The 20,728-nt window shown below is 59.1% G+C and overlaps 2 protein-coding genes across 3 annotated transcripts; both read left to right on the top strand.

Annotated features, from left to right (window-relative positions):
• The first annotated feature begins 356 nt into the window (after positions 1-356).
• MEN1 (menin 1) lies at positions 357-7,573 on the top strand. Of its 2 annotated transcripts, XM_034071707.1 has the most exons (11): positions 357-386; positions 1,501-1,944; positions 2,929-3,051; positions 3,421-3,506; positions 4,047-4,175; positions 4,481-4,521; positions 4,609-4,696; positions 4,861-4,997; positions 5,702-5,825; positions 6,364-6,528; positions 7,031-7,573. In XM_034071707.1, exons 2-11 carry the CDS (start codon positions 1,503-1,505, stop codon positions 7,538-7,540), a joined length of 1,845 nt encoding a protein of 614 aa, XP_033927598.1. In that variant the 5' UTR covers positions 357-386; positions 1,501-1,502; the 3' UTR covers positions 7,541-7,573. The 2 variants fall into 2 exon arrangements, with proteins under 2 accessions (XP_033927598.1, XP_033927597.1); XM_034071706.1 differs by lacking the exon at positions 3,421-3,506 and having other exon boundaries at positions 2,929-3,137.
• Positions 7,574-9,562: 1,989 nt separating this feature from the next.
• Positions 9,563-20,501, top strand: LOC101877361 (splicing factor 1). Its single transcript, XM_034071705.1, is given in 14 exon segments — positions 9,563-10,207; positions 10,743-10,868; positions 13,862-13,937; positions 15,423-15,575; positions 15,664-15,753; positions 16,320-16,503; positions 16,591-16,706; positions 17,273-17,380; positions 17,797-17,971; positions 18,066-18,300; positions 18,696-18,755; positions 19,198-19,235; positions 19,237-19,348; positions 19,454-20,501. Coding segments are annotated over 14 exon segments (2,445 nt in total). The 5' UTR covers positions 9,563-9,588; the 3' UTR covers positions 19,807-20,501.
• The last annotated feature ends 227 nt before the right edge of the window (positions 20,502-20,728 follow it).

The following is a 20,728-nucleotide window of genomic DNA, read 5'->3' as shown; positions in this document are numbered from 1 at the left end:
GCCCCGCCCACCGCGTCCTGACCAATCGCAGCGTCCCTTTCGTCTAAGCCACGCCCACCGCCCATGTCACTCAGCCGCTCACAGGCCCCGCCCACTGATCCTGTCACTCACCCCCACACGCCCCGCCCACTGCTCCTGCCCAATCGCAGCGTCCCTTCCGCTTAAGCCCCGCCCCCTCCCCTGTCACTCACCCCCCCACATGCCCCGCCCACCGCTCATGTTTCACCGCTCCTGTCCAATCGCAGCGCCCCTTCTGTCTAAGCCCCTCCCACCGCTCTCGTCACCCCCTCGCCCCACCCAATCACAACGCGCCCTCCCCACCTGGCCCCGCCCCCTTGCCCCGCCCCCTCCCGTCGTGCCCCGCTCGGGTGGCGGCAGCGGCCACGGTGAGGGTCGGGGGCGGTGGGGGGGGGAGGGGGGTCCATGTGGGGGGCGGGGAGGGGGGGGTGGGGCCGACCCCAAACCCACAGCCCCATAACCCCACCCTGACCCCTTACCCAGCCCCATAGCGCCCATTGCAGCCCCATAGACCCCTCTGCAGCCCCATAGATCCCTCTGCAGCCCCATAAATCCTCTGCAGCCCCATAGACCCCTCTGCAGCCCCATAGATCCCTCTGCAGCCCCATAGATCCCTCTGCAGCCCCATAGATCCCTCTGCAGCCCCATAGATCCCTCTGCAGCCCCATAAACTCTCTGCAGACCCATAGATCCCTCTGCAGCCCCATAGATCCCTCTGCTGCCCCATAGATCCCTCTGCAGCCTCATAACTCCCTCCCTGACTCCTTCCCCAGCCCCATTCCCCCTACTTTAACCCCCTCCTCCCCTCCCTGACACCCATTCCCCCTTTAACCCCATCCCCCTCATTACCTCCATTACCCCCATTATGCCCATTAACTCCCATTAACCCCATCCCCCCCATTCCCCCCATCACCCCCATCCCCCTCATTACCCCATTAATCCATCCTCTCCCCCTGTAGCCATGGGGCTGAAGCCTTGGTAGAAGGCCCTGTTCCCCCATTACAGCCATTACCCCCAATAACCCCATCCCCCCATTCCCCCCCCATTCCCTCCATCACCCCCATTACCTCCATTACCCCATTATCCCCATCCCCCCAGTACCCCATTCTTCCCAATTACCCCCAATAATCCCATCCCCCCATTCCCCCCCATTCCTCCCATCACCCCCATTACCTCCATTAACCCCCATCACCCCATTAACCCCCATAACCCCCCCCTCTCCCCACAGCCCAGCCATGGGTCTCAAACCCTGGCAGAAAGCCCTATTCCCCCATTGATCCCCATCACCCCATTACCCCCATTCCCCTCTCCCCACAGCCCAGCCATGGGTCTCAAGCCCTGGCAGAAAGCCCTATTCCCCCATCACCCCATTAACCCCATAACCTGCTCTCTCCCCCTATAGCCATGGGTCTCAAGCCCTGGCAGAAAGCCCTATTCCCCCATCACCCCATTAACCCCATAACCTGCTCTCTCCCCCTATAGCCATGGGTCTCAAGCCCTGGCAGAAAGCCCTATTCCCCCTCCGCTCCGTGGGCTCCGTCGTTCGCCTGTTCGAGGCGGAACTGGCCCAACCGGAACCAGACCTGGTGTTGCTCTCCCTGGTGTTGGGCTTCGTGGAGCACTTCCTGGCCGTCAACCGCGTGCTCCCGACCAACGTCCCTGGCGTCAGCTTCGAGGCCCGGCCGGGCCCGGAGCCTCAGGCTCGCGCCTACTTCCCGGTGGCGGAACTGTCCATCGTGGCCGCGCTCTACGCGCGCTTCACGGCACAGATCCGCGGCGCCGTGGACCTGTCGCGGTACCCGCGGCCTGGCGGCTGCTCCTCCCGCGAGCTGGTCAGGAAGGTGGCGGATGTCATCTGGAACAGCCTCAGCCGCTCCTACTTCAAGGATCGGGCGCATATCCAGTCGCTGTTCAGCTTTATCACTGGTGACAATGGGGGCGATGGGGGCACCCAATGGGGTTTATGGGGGTTGGGGTTTGGGGGGTCAATGGGGTTGATGGCCAGTGGGCTTGGGGGAACCAATGGGGTTGATGGGGTTGGGGGGAACCAATGGGGTTAATAGGGGCCCAACGGGGTTGGTGGAGGTTGGGGTTGGGGGGTCAATGGGGTTGATGGGGGTTGGGGTTCAGGGGACCCAATGGGGTTGGGGGGACCCAATGGGTTTAATGGGGACCCAATGGGGATGGGGATGGGGTTGGGGCATCAATGGGGTTGATGGGTGTTGGTGTTGGGGGATCAATGGGATTGGTGGGGGCCCAATGGGGATGGGGTTGGGGTGTCAATGGGGTTGATGGGGGCTGGGGTTGGGGGAACCAATGGGGTTGGGGGGACCCAATGGGGTTGATGGGGGCCCAATGGGATGGGGTTGGGATTGGGGGTGTTAATGGGGTTGGTGGAGGTTGGGGTTGGGGGGTCAGTGGGGTTCATGGGGGCCCCACGGGGATGGGGTTGGTGGTGCTCTATGCGTCCCTATGCATCTCTATGTGTCCCTATGGTTCCCTCTGTGACCCGTCCGTGCCCCCTCCGTGACCCCTCCATGACCCCCCCCGTTCCGCTCAGGAACCAAGCTGGACAGCTCTATGTGTCCCTATGCATCCCTATGTGTCTCTGTGGGTCCCTATGTATCCCTATATGTCCCTATGCATCCCCATGTATCCCTCCGTGACCCCCGTGCCCCGTTCCGCTCAGGCACCAAGCTGGACAGCTCTATGTGTCCCTATGTATCCTTATGTATCCCTATGTGTCTCTATGTGCCCCCGTTCCGCTCAGGCACCAAGCTGGACAGCTCTATGTGTCTCTATGTATCCCTATGTGTCCCTGTGGGTCCTTATGTATCCCTATGTGTCTCTATGTGTCTCTATGTATTTCTATGTATCCCTATGTGTCTCTATGTGCCCCGTTCCGCGCAGGCACCAAGCTGGACAGCTCAGGTGTGGCCTTCGCGGTGGTCGGGGCCTGCCAGGCCCTGGGGCTCCCGGATGTTCACCTGGCGCTGTCCGAGGACCACGCGTGGGTCGCGTTCGGGGCCGGGGGTCAGCAGACGGCTGAGGTCACGTGGCACGGGAAGGGCAACGAGGACCGGAGGGGGCAGAGCGTGGCGGCGGGCGTGGCCGAGAGGGTCAGTGAGGGGTCAGGGGGTCAGCGGGGGGTCAGGGGTCAGCAGACGGCAGAGGTCACGTGGCACGGGAAGGGCAACGAGGACCGGAGGGGGCAGAGCGTGGCGGCGGGCGTGGCCGAGAGGGTCAGTGGGGGGTCAGGGGGTCAGCGGGGGGTCAGGGGTCAGCAGACGGCTGAGGTCACGTGGCACGGGAAGGGCAACGAGGACCGCAGGGGGCAGAGCGTGGCGGCGGGCGTGGCCGAGAGGGTCAGCTGGGGGTCAGGGGGTCAGCGGGGGGTCAGGGGTCAGCAGACGGCTGAGGTCACGTGGCACGGGAAGGGCAACGAGGACCGGAGGGGGCAGAGCGTGGCGGCGGGCGTGGCCGAGAGGGTCAGCGGGGGGTCAGGGGGTCAGCGAGGGGTCAGGGGGCGGGGTCAGGGGGCGGGGTCACAGGGGGACATGGGGCAGGGCCAGAGAGGGTCAGCGTGGGGCCATGGGGCAGGGCCAAGGGGGTCAGCGGGGGGTCACGGGGCGGGGCCAGAGAGGGTCAGCGCGGGGTCATGGGGTGGGGTCAGCAGGGTCACGGGGCGTGGTCAAAGGGAGTCAGGGAGTGGGGCCAGAGGGGGATCAGAGAGGGGCAAGGGGCGTGGCCGAGAGGGTCAGCGCGGGGTCACTGGGCGGGGCCTAGAGGGTCAGCGCGGGGTCACGGGGCGGGGCCGAGAGGGTCAGCGTGGGGTCATGGGGCGGAGTCATGGGGCGGGGCCGAGAGGGTCAGCGGGGGGTCACGGGGTGGAGCCAGAGGGGGGTCAGCGAGGGGTCACGGGGCGGGGATGGATCCATGGGGCACAGGGACAGGTCCTGGGGGGCTCACACACATGTGGGGCAGGTGTGGGGCTCACTCTGCCCCACACGTCCCTGTGCCCTGCCCAGAGTTGGCTGTACCTGAAGGGCTCCTACCTGCGCTGCACGCGCCACATGGAGGTCGCGTTCATGGTGTGCGCCATTAACCCCTCCATTGACCTGCACACGGACAGCCTGGAGCTGCTGCAGCTGCAACAGGTGTGGGGCAGCCGTGGGGTTTCTGTGGGGCAGCCATGGGGCGGCCGTGGGGCGGCTGTGGGGTGGCTGTGGGGTGGCCGTGGGGCGGCCATGGGGCGGCCGTGGGGTGGCCATGGGGCGGCCATGGGGCAGCCATGGGGTGGCTGTGGGGTGGCCGTGGGGCGGCCATGGGACGGCTGTGGGGTGGCTGTGGGGTGGCCATGGGGCAGCCATGGGACGGCTGTGGGGTGGCCGTGGGGCGGCTGTGGGGTGGCCATGGGGCAGCCATGGGGCAGCCCAGCATCACCACCTTCTTCCCCTTGCAGCGCCTGCTCTGGTTGCTCTACGACATGGGCCACCTGGAGAAGTGAGTGGGGCCCTGACCTCCTATGGGGCTGTGCCCCCCCCCCCCCCCAAACCTGCTATGGGGCTGCCCCACAACCTCCCCCCACAGGTACCCCATGGCTCTGGGTAACCTGGCTGACCTGGAGGAGCTGGAGCCCACTCCGGGCAGGCCTGACCCCCTCACCATCTACCACAAGGTGAGGTGTGGGGCTGGGTGCTATGGGGCTGGTGCTGTGCTGCTGTGGGGCTGGGCACTATGGGGCTGGACACTGTGGGTCTGGGCACTATGGGGCTGGACACTATAGGGCTGGGCCCTATGGAGAAGTGTGTGGCTGACCCCCTCCCCCCGGGTGCCCCATAGGGTATCCAGTCTGCCCGGACCTACTACAACAACGAGCACATCTACCCCTACATGTACCTGGCCGGGTACCACTGCCGCAACAAGAACGTGAAGGAGGCGCTGGAGGCCTGGGCTGACACCGCCACCGTCATCCAGGAGTGAGCTGTGGGGTGATGTGGGGCAGCAGTGGGGCAGGGGCTCACCCCACATCGGGGCTCTGGGGCAGCCGTGGGGGTCCCAGTGCAGGGATGGGCTCTGGGGGGGTCCTGTGTTCTTGGGACCCCTCTTCGAGGTGTTGGGGATGCTCCAGGCCGAGTGCTGGGGGGCAGCTCTGTGGCTGCATCCATGTCCCATAACCGGGTCCTGCCCCATAACCTGGTCCTGCCCCATAACTGGTCCTGCCCCATAACCTGGTCCTGCCCCATAACCTGGTCCTGCCCCATAACCGGTCCTGCCCCATAACCACATCCCTGCCCCATAACCTGGTCCTGCCCCATAACCTGGTCCTGCCCCATAACCTGGTCCTGCCCCATAACCACATCCCTGCCCCATAACCTGGTCCTGCCCCATAACTGGTCCTGCCCCATAACCTGGTCCTGCCCCATAACCGGTCCCTGCCCCATAACCTGGTCCTGCCCCATAACCGGTCCCTGCCCCATAACCTCATCCCTGCCCCATAACCTGCTCCTGCCCCATAACCTGGTCCTGCCCCATAACCTGGTCCTGCCCCATAACCGGTCCTGCCCCATAACCACATCCCTGCCCCATAACCACATCCCTGCCCCATAACCTGGTCCTGCCCCATAACCTGGTCCTGCCCCATAACCTGGTCCTGCCCCATAACCTCATCCCTGCCCCACAGCTACAATTACTGCCGGGAGGACGAGGAGATCTACAAGGAGTTCTTTGACATTGCCAATGACGTCATCCCCAACCTGCTCAAGGAGGCAGCCAACGCTGAGCCCCCGGGGGAGGGGGACCCCGAGGTGAGGGGGGGCACCCTGGGGGGGGCAGGGGGGCTTACATATGGGGGGGGGCACCTGTGGGGTTCCCCATTGGCAGTGGTGCCCAATGCACCCCCATGTACCCCAGTGTGCCCCATGTACCCCAATGCACCCGAATGCATCCTCTGTATCCTAAGAGACCCCCATGCACCCCCATATATCCCAGTGTACCCCACTTGGGGGTCCTGGGACCCTCTCCTCTAACCCCGCCCCCTCTCTAACCCCTCCCCATGTATTAACCACGCCCCCTCTATCCCCACCCCATTCATCAAACACTCCCCTCTCTAACCCCGCCCCCTCTCTAACCCCACCTCATTCATTAACAACACCCCTCGCTTTGACCCCGCCCCATTCACAAACCACGCCCCCTCTCTAACCACGCCCCGTTCATTAACCACGCCCCTCTGACCACGCCCCATTCATTAACCACTCCTCCTCTCTAACCCCGCCCCATTCATTAACCACTCCCCCTCTGACCACGCCCCATTCATTACCCCCTCCCTGACCCCGCCCCCCTCAGGCCCCGCCCCCAGGGGGGGGGGCTCTGCAGGACCCCGAGTGCTTCGCTCACCTCCTGCGGTTCTACGATGGGATCTGTAAGTGGGAGGAGGGGAGTCCCACCCCCGTCCTGCACGTGGGCTGGGCCACGTTCCTCGTCCAATCACTGGGCCGCTTCGATGGGCAGGTATGGGGGGGGGGATCCTGGGGGGGGTTTGGGGTGTTTGGGGTCCCTGGGGGGGGTTTGGGGGTGATGGGTACCCCCCCTCTGTCACACATGGGCTGGGCTGCCTGCCTGGCAGGCCTGTCCCTATGGCACCCCCAATGTCCTTATTGCACCCCCATAGTGTCTTTATTGACCCCCCATAGTGTCCCTATTGCCTCCCCAATGTCCCCATTGCTCCCCAGTGTCCTTATTGCCCCCATAGTGTCTCTATTGCCCCCCAGTGTCCTTATTGCCCCATAGTGTCTCTATTGTCCCCCCAGTCTCCATTGCCCCTATAGGGTCCCTGTTGCCTCCATCCCCCCCATTGCCCCCATGGTATCTCTATTGCCCCCTAAGTGTCGTTGTTGCCCCCATAGTGTTTCTATTGCCCCCATAGTGTCTCTATTGCCCCCATAGTGTCCCCATTGCCCCCATAGTGCCCCCATTGCCCCCATAGTGTCCCCATTGCCCCCATCGCCCCCAGGTCCGCCAGCGGGTGACGTTGGTGTCCCGTGACACGGACCCCCCGGAGGACGAGGACCCCGGGGGGGAGGATACCCGGGACAGCCGGAGGAGGGGCCCCCGCCGGGAGTCCAAACCGGAGGAGCCCCCACAGCCCAAGAAGGGTCCTGAGCGGCGCCGGGCACTAGGACCGCGCAGCGAGGACCCCCCGGCCGCTGTTCCCAGCGCGGCCGCTCCCCCCTCCGCACCTCCCAACGTCACCGGCTCCAATCCCAACGTCGCCGGTTCGAATCCCAACGTCGCCGGTTCGAGTCCCGTCCCCTCCGGTTCGACGGAGCCCACGGGGCCGGTGCTGCTGTTCCAGAGCCAGAAGATGAGGGGCATGAAGGATCTGCTGCGGGCCCCGAAGATCAACTCCAGCGCCATCAAACTGCAGCTCACGGCTCAGTCCCAAGTGCAGCTCAAGAAGCAGAAAGTGGCTCCCAGTGATTACACTTTGGCCTTCCTCAAGCGGCCCCGGAAGGGGCTCTGAGCATGAGAACCCCCCCCCCGGGGGGTATGGGGATGGGGGGGGGTCTGTGGGGTGGGGAGAGAGGGGGTTGGGGGGAAGGGTATGGCAGTGAATCCCATATACACCCATGGGGGCCAATGTGTCCTCTATACACCCGCATATAACCCGGGGCTATGGGGAATGGGGGGGGTCTGTGGGGTGGGGAGAGAGGGGTTTGGGGTGAAGGGTATCGCAATGCATCCCATATATACCCATAGGGGCCAATGTGTCCTCTATACAACTGCATATAACCTGAGGCTATGAGGATGGGGGGGGTGATGGGGAATGGGAGGGGTCTGTAGGGTGGGGAGAGAGGGGTCTGGGGGGAAGGGTATGGCAGTGAATCCCATATACACCCATGGGGGCCAATGTGTCCCCTATACAACTGCATATAACCCAGTGCACCCCATATACACCCATAGGGGCCAATGTGCCCCCTATACAACCGCATATAAACCGGGGCTATGGGGACGGGGGGGATTCTATGGGGTGGGAAGAGAGGGGTGAAGGATATCGCAATGCATCCCATATACACCCATAGGGGCCAATGTGTCCCCTATACAACTGCATATAATCTGGGCTATGGGGAGCAGGTGATGGGGAATGGGGGGGTTGGGGGGGTTTAGGTTCTATGGGGTGGGGAGAGAGGGGTCTGGGGGGAAGGGTATTGCAATGCATCCCATATACACCCATAGGGGCCAATGTGTCCTCTGTACACCCGCATATAACCCAGTGCACTCCATATATATAAGTGTAACCCCATATACCCCAATGCACACCATATACATCAGTGTACCCCAATATACCCCAATGCATCCCCATGTACCCCAATGCACCCCATATACCCCAATGTAACCCATATACCCCAATACACCCCATAGACCCCATTGCAACCCATATACCCAAATACATCCCATAGACCCCAATGCACCCCATATACATCAGTGTACCCCAATGCACCCCCATGTACCCCAATACACCCCATATACCCCAATACACCCCATATACCCCCAAGTGCGCTGGGAATGGAGAAGTTGGGGTACGGGGGGGGTAGAGGTGAAGGGTTTGGGGTGCGGGAGGGGTTGGGGGTGCAAAGGGGGGTTTGGGGGTGAAGGTTGGATGGGGGGGTTGGGCTGAAGCTGCCCCCCCCATGGGCTGGGAATGGAGCATTATGGGGGGGGCACGCAGGGGATTTGGGGTGCAACGAGGACACCCGCACCCCATGGGGGGGGCAGGGGGGGGCGTGTCCTAGCGCAGCCCTTCAGCCAATAAACTGCGAGCTTGTTGCCCCTCTCACTCCTTATATGGGGGGGGCGGAGCCTGGGGGGGGGGGAGGGAATTGGGGGACCCGAGGGGGGGATTTTGGGGTTTTCCCCCCCCCAATGTCCGTGGTTGGGGCCAGAGGAGACCACGAATGGGGGGGACCTGAGGGGACGGAGGGGGGGATGAGCTCAGGGACCCCCAAATTGGGGGGGGGGGCAAATGGGGGGGGGGGCAGGGTAATTGGGGGGCTCAATGGTGGGGGCTGCATCGGCTGAACTCTCGCGATACTTCCCTGCGAGGTTTCGGCTCCCTCCGAGCGCCCGCCCCCTCCACGCCGCCTCAGCCAATCAGCCGAAGCCTTCCCTGCGTGACATCAGCGCCGGCCAATCAGGAGGCTCGGAGGTTAACCTCCAATGAGGAGCCGGGCAGGCGCCGACGTCAGCCACGCCCTGCACGGGGTCTCCCGAAGCCCCCACGAGGGGCCGCGGGGTGGGGCGGAGCTCAGCCAATGGCGTCGCGGCCCCGCGGCGGTCCCGCCCCTCCCTTGAGCGACATCCCCGTTCACCAATCCCCTTGTCCGCCTCCTCACCGCCCCTCCCCTCCCCTGTCAGCCAATCAGCGCCGCGCTCCCTGTGACCGACACCAGCATCAACCAATCGGGTGTAGAACCACCTGTGATTGACGTTGCTCTCAGCCAATGAGCGCCGGTCTCGCCCAGCGGGCGGTGTGGAAGGTTCGCGAAGCCCGGCGGCCGAGGGGGAGGCTCTATGGCGACCGGAGCGAACGCCACGCCGCTGGGCAAGCTCCACCCGCCGCCGCCGCCGGGGCAGCCCGGCTTCCCCCTGCCTCCTCCGCCCGGCCTCGTCCTGCCCGGCCCCGGTTCCGGTCCGGCCCCCGCCGCTCTGCTCGGCCCCATGGCGGCCGCCGCCTACCCGTTCGCCGCTCTCCCTCCGCCGCCTCCTCCTCCTCCTCCTCCGCCGCCGCCGCCGCAGCCTCAGGCTCAGCAGCAGCCGCCGCCGCCTCCTCCGCCGCCGCCGCCGCCATCGCAGCAGCAGCCGCAGCAGCAACAACCGCAGGCGGCTTCCACCCCGCAGCCGCCGGCCTCGGCCTCCGCTGCCCCGCAGCAGCCTCCGGCTCCCGGTGCCGCTCCCTATGGGCAGTACCGCTTCCCATCCCCACCACCGGGACACGATCCCCCCCAAGCCCCGCAGGCCGCAGCGGCCCCGCCGGCAGCGGCTCCGTCCCCGCAGCCCGGGGGCCCCGCACAGACACCGGCAGCGGCCGCAGCGCAGCAGCGACCGGATGAGAGCGGAGCGGGGGGAGCGGCGCCGCAGAACGAAGCCGCCGTGCGGGCGAGCGCCGCGCACAAAGCGGCCCGGAGGTCAGGTACGGACCGGGGTTCATGGGGGTGGACGGAACCAACGGGGGGTGCGGGGGGGTCCCCGGTTCGGGACCTGTTTGGACCCGGTTTAAACCGGTTTTATTTCCCCCCCCCCTCCGGTTTCCCTTAGACTTCCCACGGAAGCGGAAGCGGGGGGGGGGGGCCCGGTTCGGCCCCGGTTTGGCCCCGGTTCGGCCCCGGTTTGGTCCCGGTTTGGACCCTGTTTGGTTCGGTTTTACTTCTCCCCCTCCGGTTTCCCGTAGACTTCCCACGGAAGCGGAAGCGGGGGGGGGGCCCGGTTCGGCCCCGGTTTGGTCCGGTTCGGCCCCGGTTTGGACCCGGTTTGGACCCGGTTTAAACCGGTTTTACTTCCTCCCCCTCCGGTTTCCCGTAGACTTCCCACGGAAGCGGAAGCGGGGGGGGGGGGGCCCGGTTTGGCCCCCGTTTGGCCCCCGTTCGGCCCCGGTTTGGACCCGGTTTGGACCCGGTTTGGACCCGGTTTAAACCGGTTTTACTTCCTCCCCCTCCGGTTTCCCGTAGACTTCCCACGGAAGCGGAAACGGAGCCGCTGGAATCAGGACTCGCTGGAGCAGAAAACGGTGATCCCGGGAATGCCGACAGTGATCCCGCCGGGGCTCACCCGGGAGCAGGAGCGCGCTTACATCGGTAACGGACCCGCACCCCATCCCATACACACACTGAGAGCGGTTAACGGGACACGGGAGGGGGGAGAGGGGAAAAGATGGGATTTGAGGGAAAAAGTGAGATTTGAGGGGAAAAAAGTGATGTTTTGAGGAAAAAAGATGAGATTTGAGGTAAAAATGGGGTGTTTTAATGGGAAGAGATGAGATTTGAGGGGAAAAGGTGAGCTTTTGAGGGGGAAAGATGAGATATGAGGTAAAACCAGGGTGTTTTGAGGGGGAAAGATGAGATTTGAGGGGAAAAAAGTGAGGTTTTGAGGAAAAAAGATGAGATATGAGGTAAAACCGGGGGGTTTTAATGGAAAGAGATGAGATTTGAGGGAAAAAGGTGAACTTTTGAGGAGAAAAGATGAGATTTGAGGTAAAAATGGGATGTTTTGAGGTAAAGTTATAAGATTTAAGGTAAAACCAGGATGTTTTGAGGTAAAAAGATGAGATTTGAGGTAAAAACATATTTTGAAGTAAAACCATTAAATTTGAATAAAAAATGTGGTATTTTGAGGTAAAAATGTAATACTTTGAGGTAAAAACGTGGTATTTTGAGGTAAAAAGATGTAATTTGAGGTAAAAATGTAATATGTTGAGGTAAAAATGTGATATTTTGAGGTTAAAAGATGAGATTTGAGGTGAAATTCTGATATTTTGAGGTAAAACCGTGTTGTTTTGAGGTAAAAACATACTTTGAAGTAAAAAGATGAGATTTGAGGTAAAAACGTGGTATATTGAGGTAAAAAATGTGGTATTTTGAGGTAAAAAGATGAAATTTGAGGTAAAACCATGATGTTTTGAGGTAAAACCCTGATACCTGGAGGTAAAACTGTAATTCTTGAGGTAAAATTGTGATATTTTGAGGTCAAAATGTGTTTTCCTGAGGGAATAATGTGATATTTTGATGTTAAAATGGTTTGTTGTGAAGTTAAAAGCAATTTTCAGTGAGAATGTGTGTTTTGTGAAGCAATAATTGGGTTTTTTGATCCAAAAATGTGGGGTTTGAGTGAGAAATGTGATGCCATGAGGTGATAATGTGGGATTCTGAGGTAAAAGTTCCTTTTCCTGAGGCAATAAGGTGTTGTTTGACGTAACAATGTGGTTTTATGAGGTAAAACTGAGCAATTTTGGGCAATAATGTGTGGTTTGTGAGGTAACGGAGGTTTCATGAGGTAACAATGTGATGTTTTGAGGTAAAAATGCCATTTTTGAGTACAACGTGATTTCCTGAAACAATAACATGGTATTTTAAGTAAAAAATGCGGGTTTTTGAGTCAAAACCTTGATTTGATGAGGTAATAACGTGATTTTTGAGGTAAAAATGTGGAGTTTGAGTAAAAAATGTGATTCCTTGAGCTGATAACATGGTGTTTTGAAGTAAAACCATCACTTTTTGAGTCAAAACCATGATTTCATGAGTTAAGAACACATTTTGAGGTAATAATGTGCTTTTTTGGGGTCATTGAGTGTTTTTAACTAATAATTCCTTTTTTTGGAACTAATAGTATGATTGTTTTTAGGCAATAATGTGATTTTTTAGCTGGTTTTAGGCAATAACCACCTCTTGTGGGGGTAATAATCATCTTTTTTAATAACCATCTCTTTTTTGGGGTCAGAACCGGTTGATTTGGCAATAATGCCGCTTTTAGGTTGCTAAGATCCGGTTTGGGGTTGAAAACATCCATTTTAGGTGGATCATACTTGTTTCCAAGGTACCCACGTGGGTTTTTCGGTGTTAATGTCTGTTTTCTTAGCAAGAATCTGGGGTTTTGGGTAATAATGTGGAGTTTTCGGCTAAAAATATCAACGTGGTTAAAAACGTGCTTTTTTTGGGTGATCTGATTGGATTTTTTTGGTCCTAACCTTTATTATGGGTGATAATAACGCTTTATTTTCATCACAACATCTGGTTTTAGGTAAATAATGCTAAATTTGATGGATTTGAGGCCAATAATGGCGATTTGGGGGCAATAATGGTTGATTCCAGGCTGATCACACCAGGTTGAGGGTGCTCCTGGATGGCTTTGGAAACAATTCCTGCTTTTAGGTTAATAATGCTTAGTTTTAGGTTCATAATGGTTGGTTTTAGGCTGTTAATGTCTGGTTTTAGGTTGAGAACACTTCTTTTTGGTAACATTTGGGTTTACCTTCATGATCTTTAACCTTTTTGGTAACAATGCCTGATTTCATGGCCATAATCCCTCTTTTTTTGTCATAATACTTGATTTTAGGTTTTTAATGCTTGATTTTGGAGTATTCCTGTTTATTTTTAGGTTAATAACACCCACTTTTAGGGTATTAATGTGTATTTTTTGACTACTAATGTTTATTTTTAGGCTATTAATGTTTGATTTTAGGCTAAGAATGCCTGGTTTTAGACTGAAAGTTTAATTTTATGCTATAAATGTTTATATCTGGTCTTAAGTTATTAATGCTTATTTTTAGGTTTGTTTTAAGCTAATAATGTCTGATTTTAGCTGATTAAGCATTATTTTTAAGCTAATAATGGCTGATTGTAGGCTATAAATGTTCATTTTTGGACTATTAACGTTTGGTTTTAGGTTGATAATATGTGATTTTAAGCTGTTGATGCTTGTTTTTAGGCCATTAATGTTTATTTTTAGGCTAATCTGACCTGATTATAGGCTGTTAATGTCTGATTTTAGGCTAACAATGCTTATTTTTCTGCCATAATGTCTGATTTTAGGCTGACAATGTACATTTTTGGTAATAATTGTTGGCTTTAGGGCAATAACGGCTCTTTATTTGGTACCAACGCCTATGTTTTGGGTGAGAACGTGCCGTTCCTGGTTAAAATGCCTGTGTTATCGGGCAGCCATGTGCCTCTCTCGCTTAGACTGTCAGGGTTTTTGGGTTAAGAATGTCTTGTTTTGGCCAAATAATGTCCTTTTTTTGGTAACTCTGTCTTTTCTCCCACCCTTTTTTCTGTCCTAACCGGGTTTCTTCCAGTGCAACTGCAGATCGAAGACCTGACTCGCAAACTGCGCACGGGAGACCTGGGCATCCCCCCTAACCCTGAGGACAGGTTGGGACCCTTCACCTGACAGTAACCGTTCGCCTCCCCCCGCCCCCCCCCTCGCTCTTTTGGAGGCGCTTTCTGTGGTTTTGATCATTTCTTGACGTTCTGATGATGATTCCTAAAGGAGGCTCCAGCCGCCCGGGGGGGCCGTGCCCCGGGGTCAGGGCTCCCGCTATGCCCCGCCGCCTGTACCCTACAACCGGATGGGCTCTGCCCTTCCCGTCCCCTCCATTCGGTTCCAATTGGCTCCGGGAGGATGAGTTGAGGTCAAATTCCAGCTCCTCCCTCACCCTCGTCCCCTTTTCCACCCCATTTCTAACCTCCCCCCCCACTTTCGAGCCACTTCTCCCCACGGCGGGGCACAGCGGGGGGGCCCTCACCCCGCGGTACCGGTGCTACCGGAGCCGGTTGTTATGGTGGGAAGGAGAGGGGGCTTGGATGGATGATGGGTGGATGATGGGGGGGGGTAAAGGTCAACATCAACCGCCCGGCGCTTGGATTTTGGGGTGAAATCCAGGAAAATCCATAATAACCCTGCCTTGCTCCTGCAGCGCGCCAGGGCCCGGCGCAACGTTAACCAACGGGGGCGTCGTTAGCGCTCAGTACCGGCGGTTGGGGGGGGGGGGGGGGGGTTGAGTTGTGCTGAATTGCTCATTAACAAGCAGTGATTAGCTGACCTTTCGTTTCGCGTGTCCACAGTTCCCTTTAGGCCGCGAGGACGGTGCCGCCAACTGGCTTTAATGCAGAAAAGTCTCTTTTTCACCCCAAGACGGGTGCAGGTTTCCGATTGCCGCCCGGGAGACGTTCAGTTCGATTTTTAGTTTTGGATAATCTTTTCCCTTCTTGCAGCCTCATCCTAAACCAAACAAAAAAATTACAAAAATTAACAATTTGGGGAGGTTTAAGGACAAAAATAACAAAAAAAAAGCCATAAATCTACAAAAAAACCCCAAAAAAAGGTCCATAATGTCACCAAAGCTGCGGGATTGTGACTTTTTTTTCTTATATTCTCCTTTAATCGATGATAATTCTCATTTTTCATTCTCATTTTTAATCCTTTGTGAGTTTTCTCCCCCTTAAACCTTGACTCTTCCCTTCGTAGCTTTACCTGCTGCTGCCAAAAAGCAAATAAACCGACCCAAAAGCTTCCCCCCCTCCCCCCCCAAAACCAAAACCCCCAAAACCTGGAAGCTTTTCCTCTTAAAAAGCAGTGAAACGGGCAAACCGAGGCCTCAAAAACAGGCAGAAAGGGGCAGAACTCATCTGTAGGGAGGGGAAACAGTGAGAAACAGGGTTACAGGAGTCTGGTTTGGGGGTGGGGGGGGCTCTGCTGGCCCTCCATTGGGCAGTAATTAACACCCCCCCCAATTACCCCCCCATTGGGGGCAGCCCCAGTGCTGGCTGTGGCAGATGGGGGGGATGTGGGGGGTGCAGCTCCCCCCCATGGGGGGTAGGGGGGCAGTGGGGTGACCCCCTCTGTCCCCCTCCCAGGTCCCCATCCCCGGAGCCCATCTACAACAGTGAGGGGAAGCGGCTCAACACACGCGAGTTCCGCACGAGGAAGAAGCTGGAGGAGGAGAGGCACAACCTCATCACCGAGATGGTTGCCCTCAACCCCGACTTCAAGCCCCCCGCCGACTACAAGTGAGGGGGGGGGGGGCACACGCTTTTGGGGCTAATTCAGCCCGTTTTGGGGGTTAGGGGACGTTTTAATGCTGTTCTCTCATCCCAGGCCGCCGGCAACGCGGGTGAGCGACAAGGTGATGATCCCACAGGATGAGTATCCCGAGATCAACTTCGTGGGGCTCCTCATTGGGCCCAGGTGGGTCTGTGCCCCCCCCCGTGCACCCCCAGATTTGGCTACTTAACGAAGTAGGGTGCTTAATGAAGGCAGGGGGCTGCTGCCCCCCAGCTCCTCATTTGGGAGCCTGGGGGTGGGGGGGGTTCCAGTGACACCCCCAAAACTGAGGGGGGGATATTCATTGTCTTAGGTGCTTAATGAATGAGAGCAGCCCTTACTGATGCTGGGATGTTAACAAGGCTCTTAATGGCATTGGTGTTTCTCTTTAGCTTTTGGGGGGGTTCTTACTGGTGCTGAGGTTGGGTTCTTCATGATAGTGAAGCATCACTGGTTTCTTATTGCTCTGTTTGTGGGGTACCTCTCCCCTAATTTGGGTGGGTGACCCCCTTCCCCTGCATGGGGGTACCCCTCTCAGTGTATCCTAAACGGAGGGGGTCTTAATGACTCCTGATGACACCAAGCCACCAGCCTCATTGCCAGCTCTCCCCACTCACCGAGCCCTATGGCACCCACCCCAGCCAAGCCTTTGGGGTGCCCCCATTCATTCCCTATGGATAACCCCCCCCCCCCCATCGGTGTCCCTGCAGAGGGAACACACTGAAGAACATTGAGAAGGAATGCAATGCCAAGATCATGATCCGGGGCAAGGGCTCGGTGAAGGAGGGCAAAGTGGGGCGCAAGGATGGGCAGATGCTGCCGGGGGAGGACGAGCCCCTGCACGCCCTGGTCACTGCCAACACCATGGAGAACGTCAAGAAGGCAGTGGAACAGGTATGGGGGGGTTGGTACAATGAAAGGGGGGGGAACCACGGATCCTTTGCTCCCCATTGACCTCCATCCATCCCAATGATCCCTCAGATCCGGAACATCCTGAAGCAAGGAATCGAGACCCCCGAGGACCAGAACGACCTGAGGAAGATGCAGCTGCGGGAGCTGGCGCGGCTCAACGGGACCCTGCGGGAGGATGACAACCGGTCTGTGTTGGGTGATACCCCCCCAGGACCTCCAAATAACCGGACCCCCAAATAACTGCCCCCTAGGCCCCCAAATAACTGCCCCATGGGTCCCCAAATAACCCCCCCTGCCTTGGACCCCCAAATAACTGCCCCCCTGACTCTCAAATCACTGCCCCGTGGGTCCCCAAATAACTGCTCCCCGGACCCCCAACTAACTGCTCCCTGGACCCCCAAACTACCCCCTGTACCCAAAAATACCCCACTGCAGGCTGAAATAGCCCCCAGGGCCCCAAAAATACCCCCTGCAGCCCAAAATCACCCCCCCATGCCCTGAAATCCCCCCCCTGCAGCCCAAAGCGTAAAATAAGTCCCTAACAATCCAAAACACCCTTTTGTGGCCCAAAATAACCCTGACCAGCACAAAGTACCCGTTTTCTGTTCCACAATACCTCCTTGTGGCCCCAGAGTACCCCTCTCACACCCCAAAACACTGCCCCTGCACCTCAAAATACCCCCTTTAACCCCTAAAGAACCCCTTTTCACCCCAAAGTACCCCCCCTTAACCCCCCATATCCCCCCCCCAGCATCCTGCGGCCATGGCAGAGCACCGAGACCCGCAGCATCACCAACACCACCGTGTGCACCAAGTGCGGTGGCGCCGGCCACATTGCCTCCGACTGCAAGTTTGCCAGGTACCAGCACCCCAAAACCCCCCCGAGCCCCCCCATAACATCCCTGTGGATGGGGGGGGCACAATGCGCTCCTGCCTTCCTAAAGGGGTTTAGGGTTAAAGGGAGCAGGAGCACAATGGGGAACAGGGGGAGCGGTCAGTACCCCACTGTGTTGCTTTGGGGGTGTTGCCCCCCCTCCCAACTCACCCCTTTGCCCCCCCACAACTCACCCCCTAACCCCCCCAACTCACCCCTTTGCCCCCCCACAACTCACCCCTTTGCCCCCCCCAACTCACCCCCTTACCCCCCCACAACTCACCCCTTTACCCCCCCCAACTCACCCCCTTACCCCCCCCAACTCACCCCCTTACCCCCCCCAACTCACCCCCTTACCCCCCCACAACTCACCCCCTTACCCCCCCTTTTGCCCCCCCCAGGCCCGGTGACCCACAGTCAGCCCAGGACAAGGCCCGCATGGACAAGGAGTACCTGTCCCTGATGGCAGAGCTGGGGGAGGCCCCGGTCTCAGTCAGCTCCAATGCTGCCCACAACAACAGCCCCCTCTCCAGCAGCCACCGTGCTGCCAACCAGGCCAGCAGCCAGCCCCCCCCCGTGAGTACCCCCCCCAAACCCCCCCGTGGAAACAATGGGGCATCCCTACACCCCCCCCACACCACAACCTTTGCTTTCCCCCCCCTATTCCCAGAGCCGCCCACCCTGGATGAACTCAACCCCATCGGAAAACCGCCCCTACCATGGGATGCATGGGGGGCCGGGGGGGCCCCACAGCTTCCCCCACCCTATGGCTGGCATGGGGGGGGGCCACGGGGCGCACCCCCTGCAGCACAACCCCAACGGGCCCCCGCCTTGGATGCAGCCCCATCATCCGCCTATGGGGCAGGGCCCCCACCCGCCTGGGCATCCGGGGCCACACCACATGGGTAAGGACAATCCTGGACGGGAGGGGGGGATTTTGGGGTGAAAAGAGGGGTTTTATGGCAAACACCCCCCAAAAAATTGTGGTTTCTGTTCCATCAACATGAGCTGGGATGGTTTTGGGGTGAAAGGGGAGGATTTGGGGGCCAATTTTGGGGTAAAAAGTGGGGAGTTTGGCATCTTTTAGTGCTAAGGAGGGATGGGTTATTCAGCTTTTCAAGATCAGAACCAGAGCGGGGAGGGGGATTTTGGGGTAAAAAAGACTCTTTTAGGGTCCCCCCCAGAAAAGATCAGAACCTCCCAAGTGTTTTGGGGCAGGGGGGTGTATTTATGGGATGGATTTTGGGGTGAAGGGGGGGATCTCCCCCTCGCTAAGGCGACGGTCTCTCATTCCCCCAAGATCAGTACCTGGGCAATGCGCCGGTGGGCTCTGGGGTCTATCGCCTGCACCAGGGAAAAGGTGGGTCCCCAGAATCAACCCCCCCCCCTTAAACCCTCCCCCCAGCCTCTTTCAACCCCCCCAACCCCATTCAGAACACCCCTTTCACCCCCCCGAACTCCTTCATCCCCCCAAACCCCTTTAAAACCCCCCCAAACCCCTTTAAACCGCCTTAAACCCCCCCAGCCTCTTTCAAACCCCCAACCCCATTCAAAACACCCCTTTCACCCCCCCGAACTCCTTCAAACCCCTTTAAACCCTCCCAAACCCCTTTAAACCCTCTCAAACCCCTCTAAACCCCCCCAAACCCCTTTAACCCCCCAAAACCCTTTTAAACCCCCCCAAACCCCTTTAAACTCCCCCCCAAACCCCTTTATAACCTCCCCTTTAACCCCCCCAAACCCCTTTAACCCCCCCCAAACCCCTTCAAACCCCCCCAACCCCTGTTCTAACCCCCCCCCAGGTATGATGCCTCCACCGCTGGGTATGCTGCCCCCGCCGCCCCCCCCCGCCCGGTGGGCAGCCGCCCCCTCCCTCCGGCCCACTCCCCCCATGGCAGCAGCAGCCGCCGCCACCCCCCAGCAGCAGCAGCACCCCCTTGCCATGGCAGCAAAGTGAGTACCCCTGTCGGGGGGGGGGGGGGGGTATTAATTAATATTAATTAACATTAATTAGCTAATTACACCCCCCCCACTAAATCTTCCCCCCCCTCCATGCAGATACGACGACCACCACGAGCGCTGGCAGCGGCTCCCTCCCCCCATGGCAGCAGCAGGGGGGGGCGGGGGGGGCGGCGGGGGGGGGGGCAGCTTCTTCGGGAGCCCCCCCACTCCCCGGCAGCCCCTCCATGGTGCCTTTGCCCCCCGGGGTGCAGCCCCCACTCCCCCCCGGGGCCCCTCCGCCCCCCCCCCCACCCCCTGGCTCCGGGGGCATGATGTACGCACCCCCGCCCCCCCCGCCGCCCCCCCCCATGGACCCTTCTAACTTCGTCACCATGATGGGGATGGGGGTGCCTGCCATGCCCCCCTTCGGCATGCCCCCCGCGCCCCCCCCACCGCCCCCCCAGAACTGAGCAATACCACCGCCATGGGGGGGGGCACGGGGACCACTCCACTGAGGGGAGGGGAAGATAAACCCCCCCGCCTCACCACTGTGGGCTCTTCCACCACTGGGACCCCCCCCCCACTTCCACCAATGGGCTGTTCCACCTTAGGGACCCCCCGCCTTCAGTGGACTGATCCACTTCACCCCCTGCCCTACCCATTGTGCATCGGGGACCACCACCATAGGGACGCCCCCCCCCCCGCCATGGGCTGTTCCACTGAGGGGGAGACCCCCCCCACCCTTCCACTTTGGACTCTTCAACCACCAGGACCCCCCCCTCCCAAATGTGGACTGATCCATAGGGAGACGGGGGGGGGGGGGTGTCTCTTTGCCACCATCGGGAGTCCCCCCCCATTGTATGGACTGATCCATTGTAGTGGGTCCTTCTTCCCTATAGGGGACCACCACCATTGGGCTGCCCCCGCCCCCCGCATTTTATGAGTTGGTTTAACCCCTGCAGCCCCACATCAGGAGAGGGCACACCCCAAATCGGGGGGGGGGAGGGGGGGAGCACAGTAAACCGGGGCTGCTTAGTGAAGGGGGGGGTCCCATGTCCCCACCCCCCCTTATTCTGGGGTGTTGTCCCCCCCATTTCACCCCCTTTTAGAGTCCCCCCCCATCCCCTTGCGCTTTTTTGTGTATGAATAAATCCAGAGCGGGGCCCCCCCTCTGTCCCCCTTTATTCCATGCGGACCCCAAATCCCCCCCCACACACACGTTATTTCTGTAGCTCCCCTCCCCCACTCGATCGAGTTTCTCCCCCCACCCCCCCCCGCACCCCCTGTGCCCGTCAATCACCGGCCCCCAAATGTCATGACCTTCAATGGGGCTCCGGTTACCCCGGGGGGGGGAGGGGGGAGCGTGGGAACCTGACCTGACCCCCCCCCTTT

This window comes from Melopsittacus undulatus, chromosome 22 (assembly GCF_012275295.1).
Source record: "Melopsittacus undulatus isolate bMelUnd1 chromosome 22, bMelUnd1.mat.Z, whole genome shotgun sequence".
Taxonomy (NCBI): Eukaryota; Metazoa; Chordata; class Aves; order Psittaciformes; family Psittaculidae; genus Melopsittacus; species Melopsittacus undulatus.
Note: the sequence above shows the minus strand (reverse complement) of the source record. Positions and strands in the feature narration are given on the sequence as shown.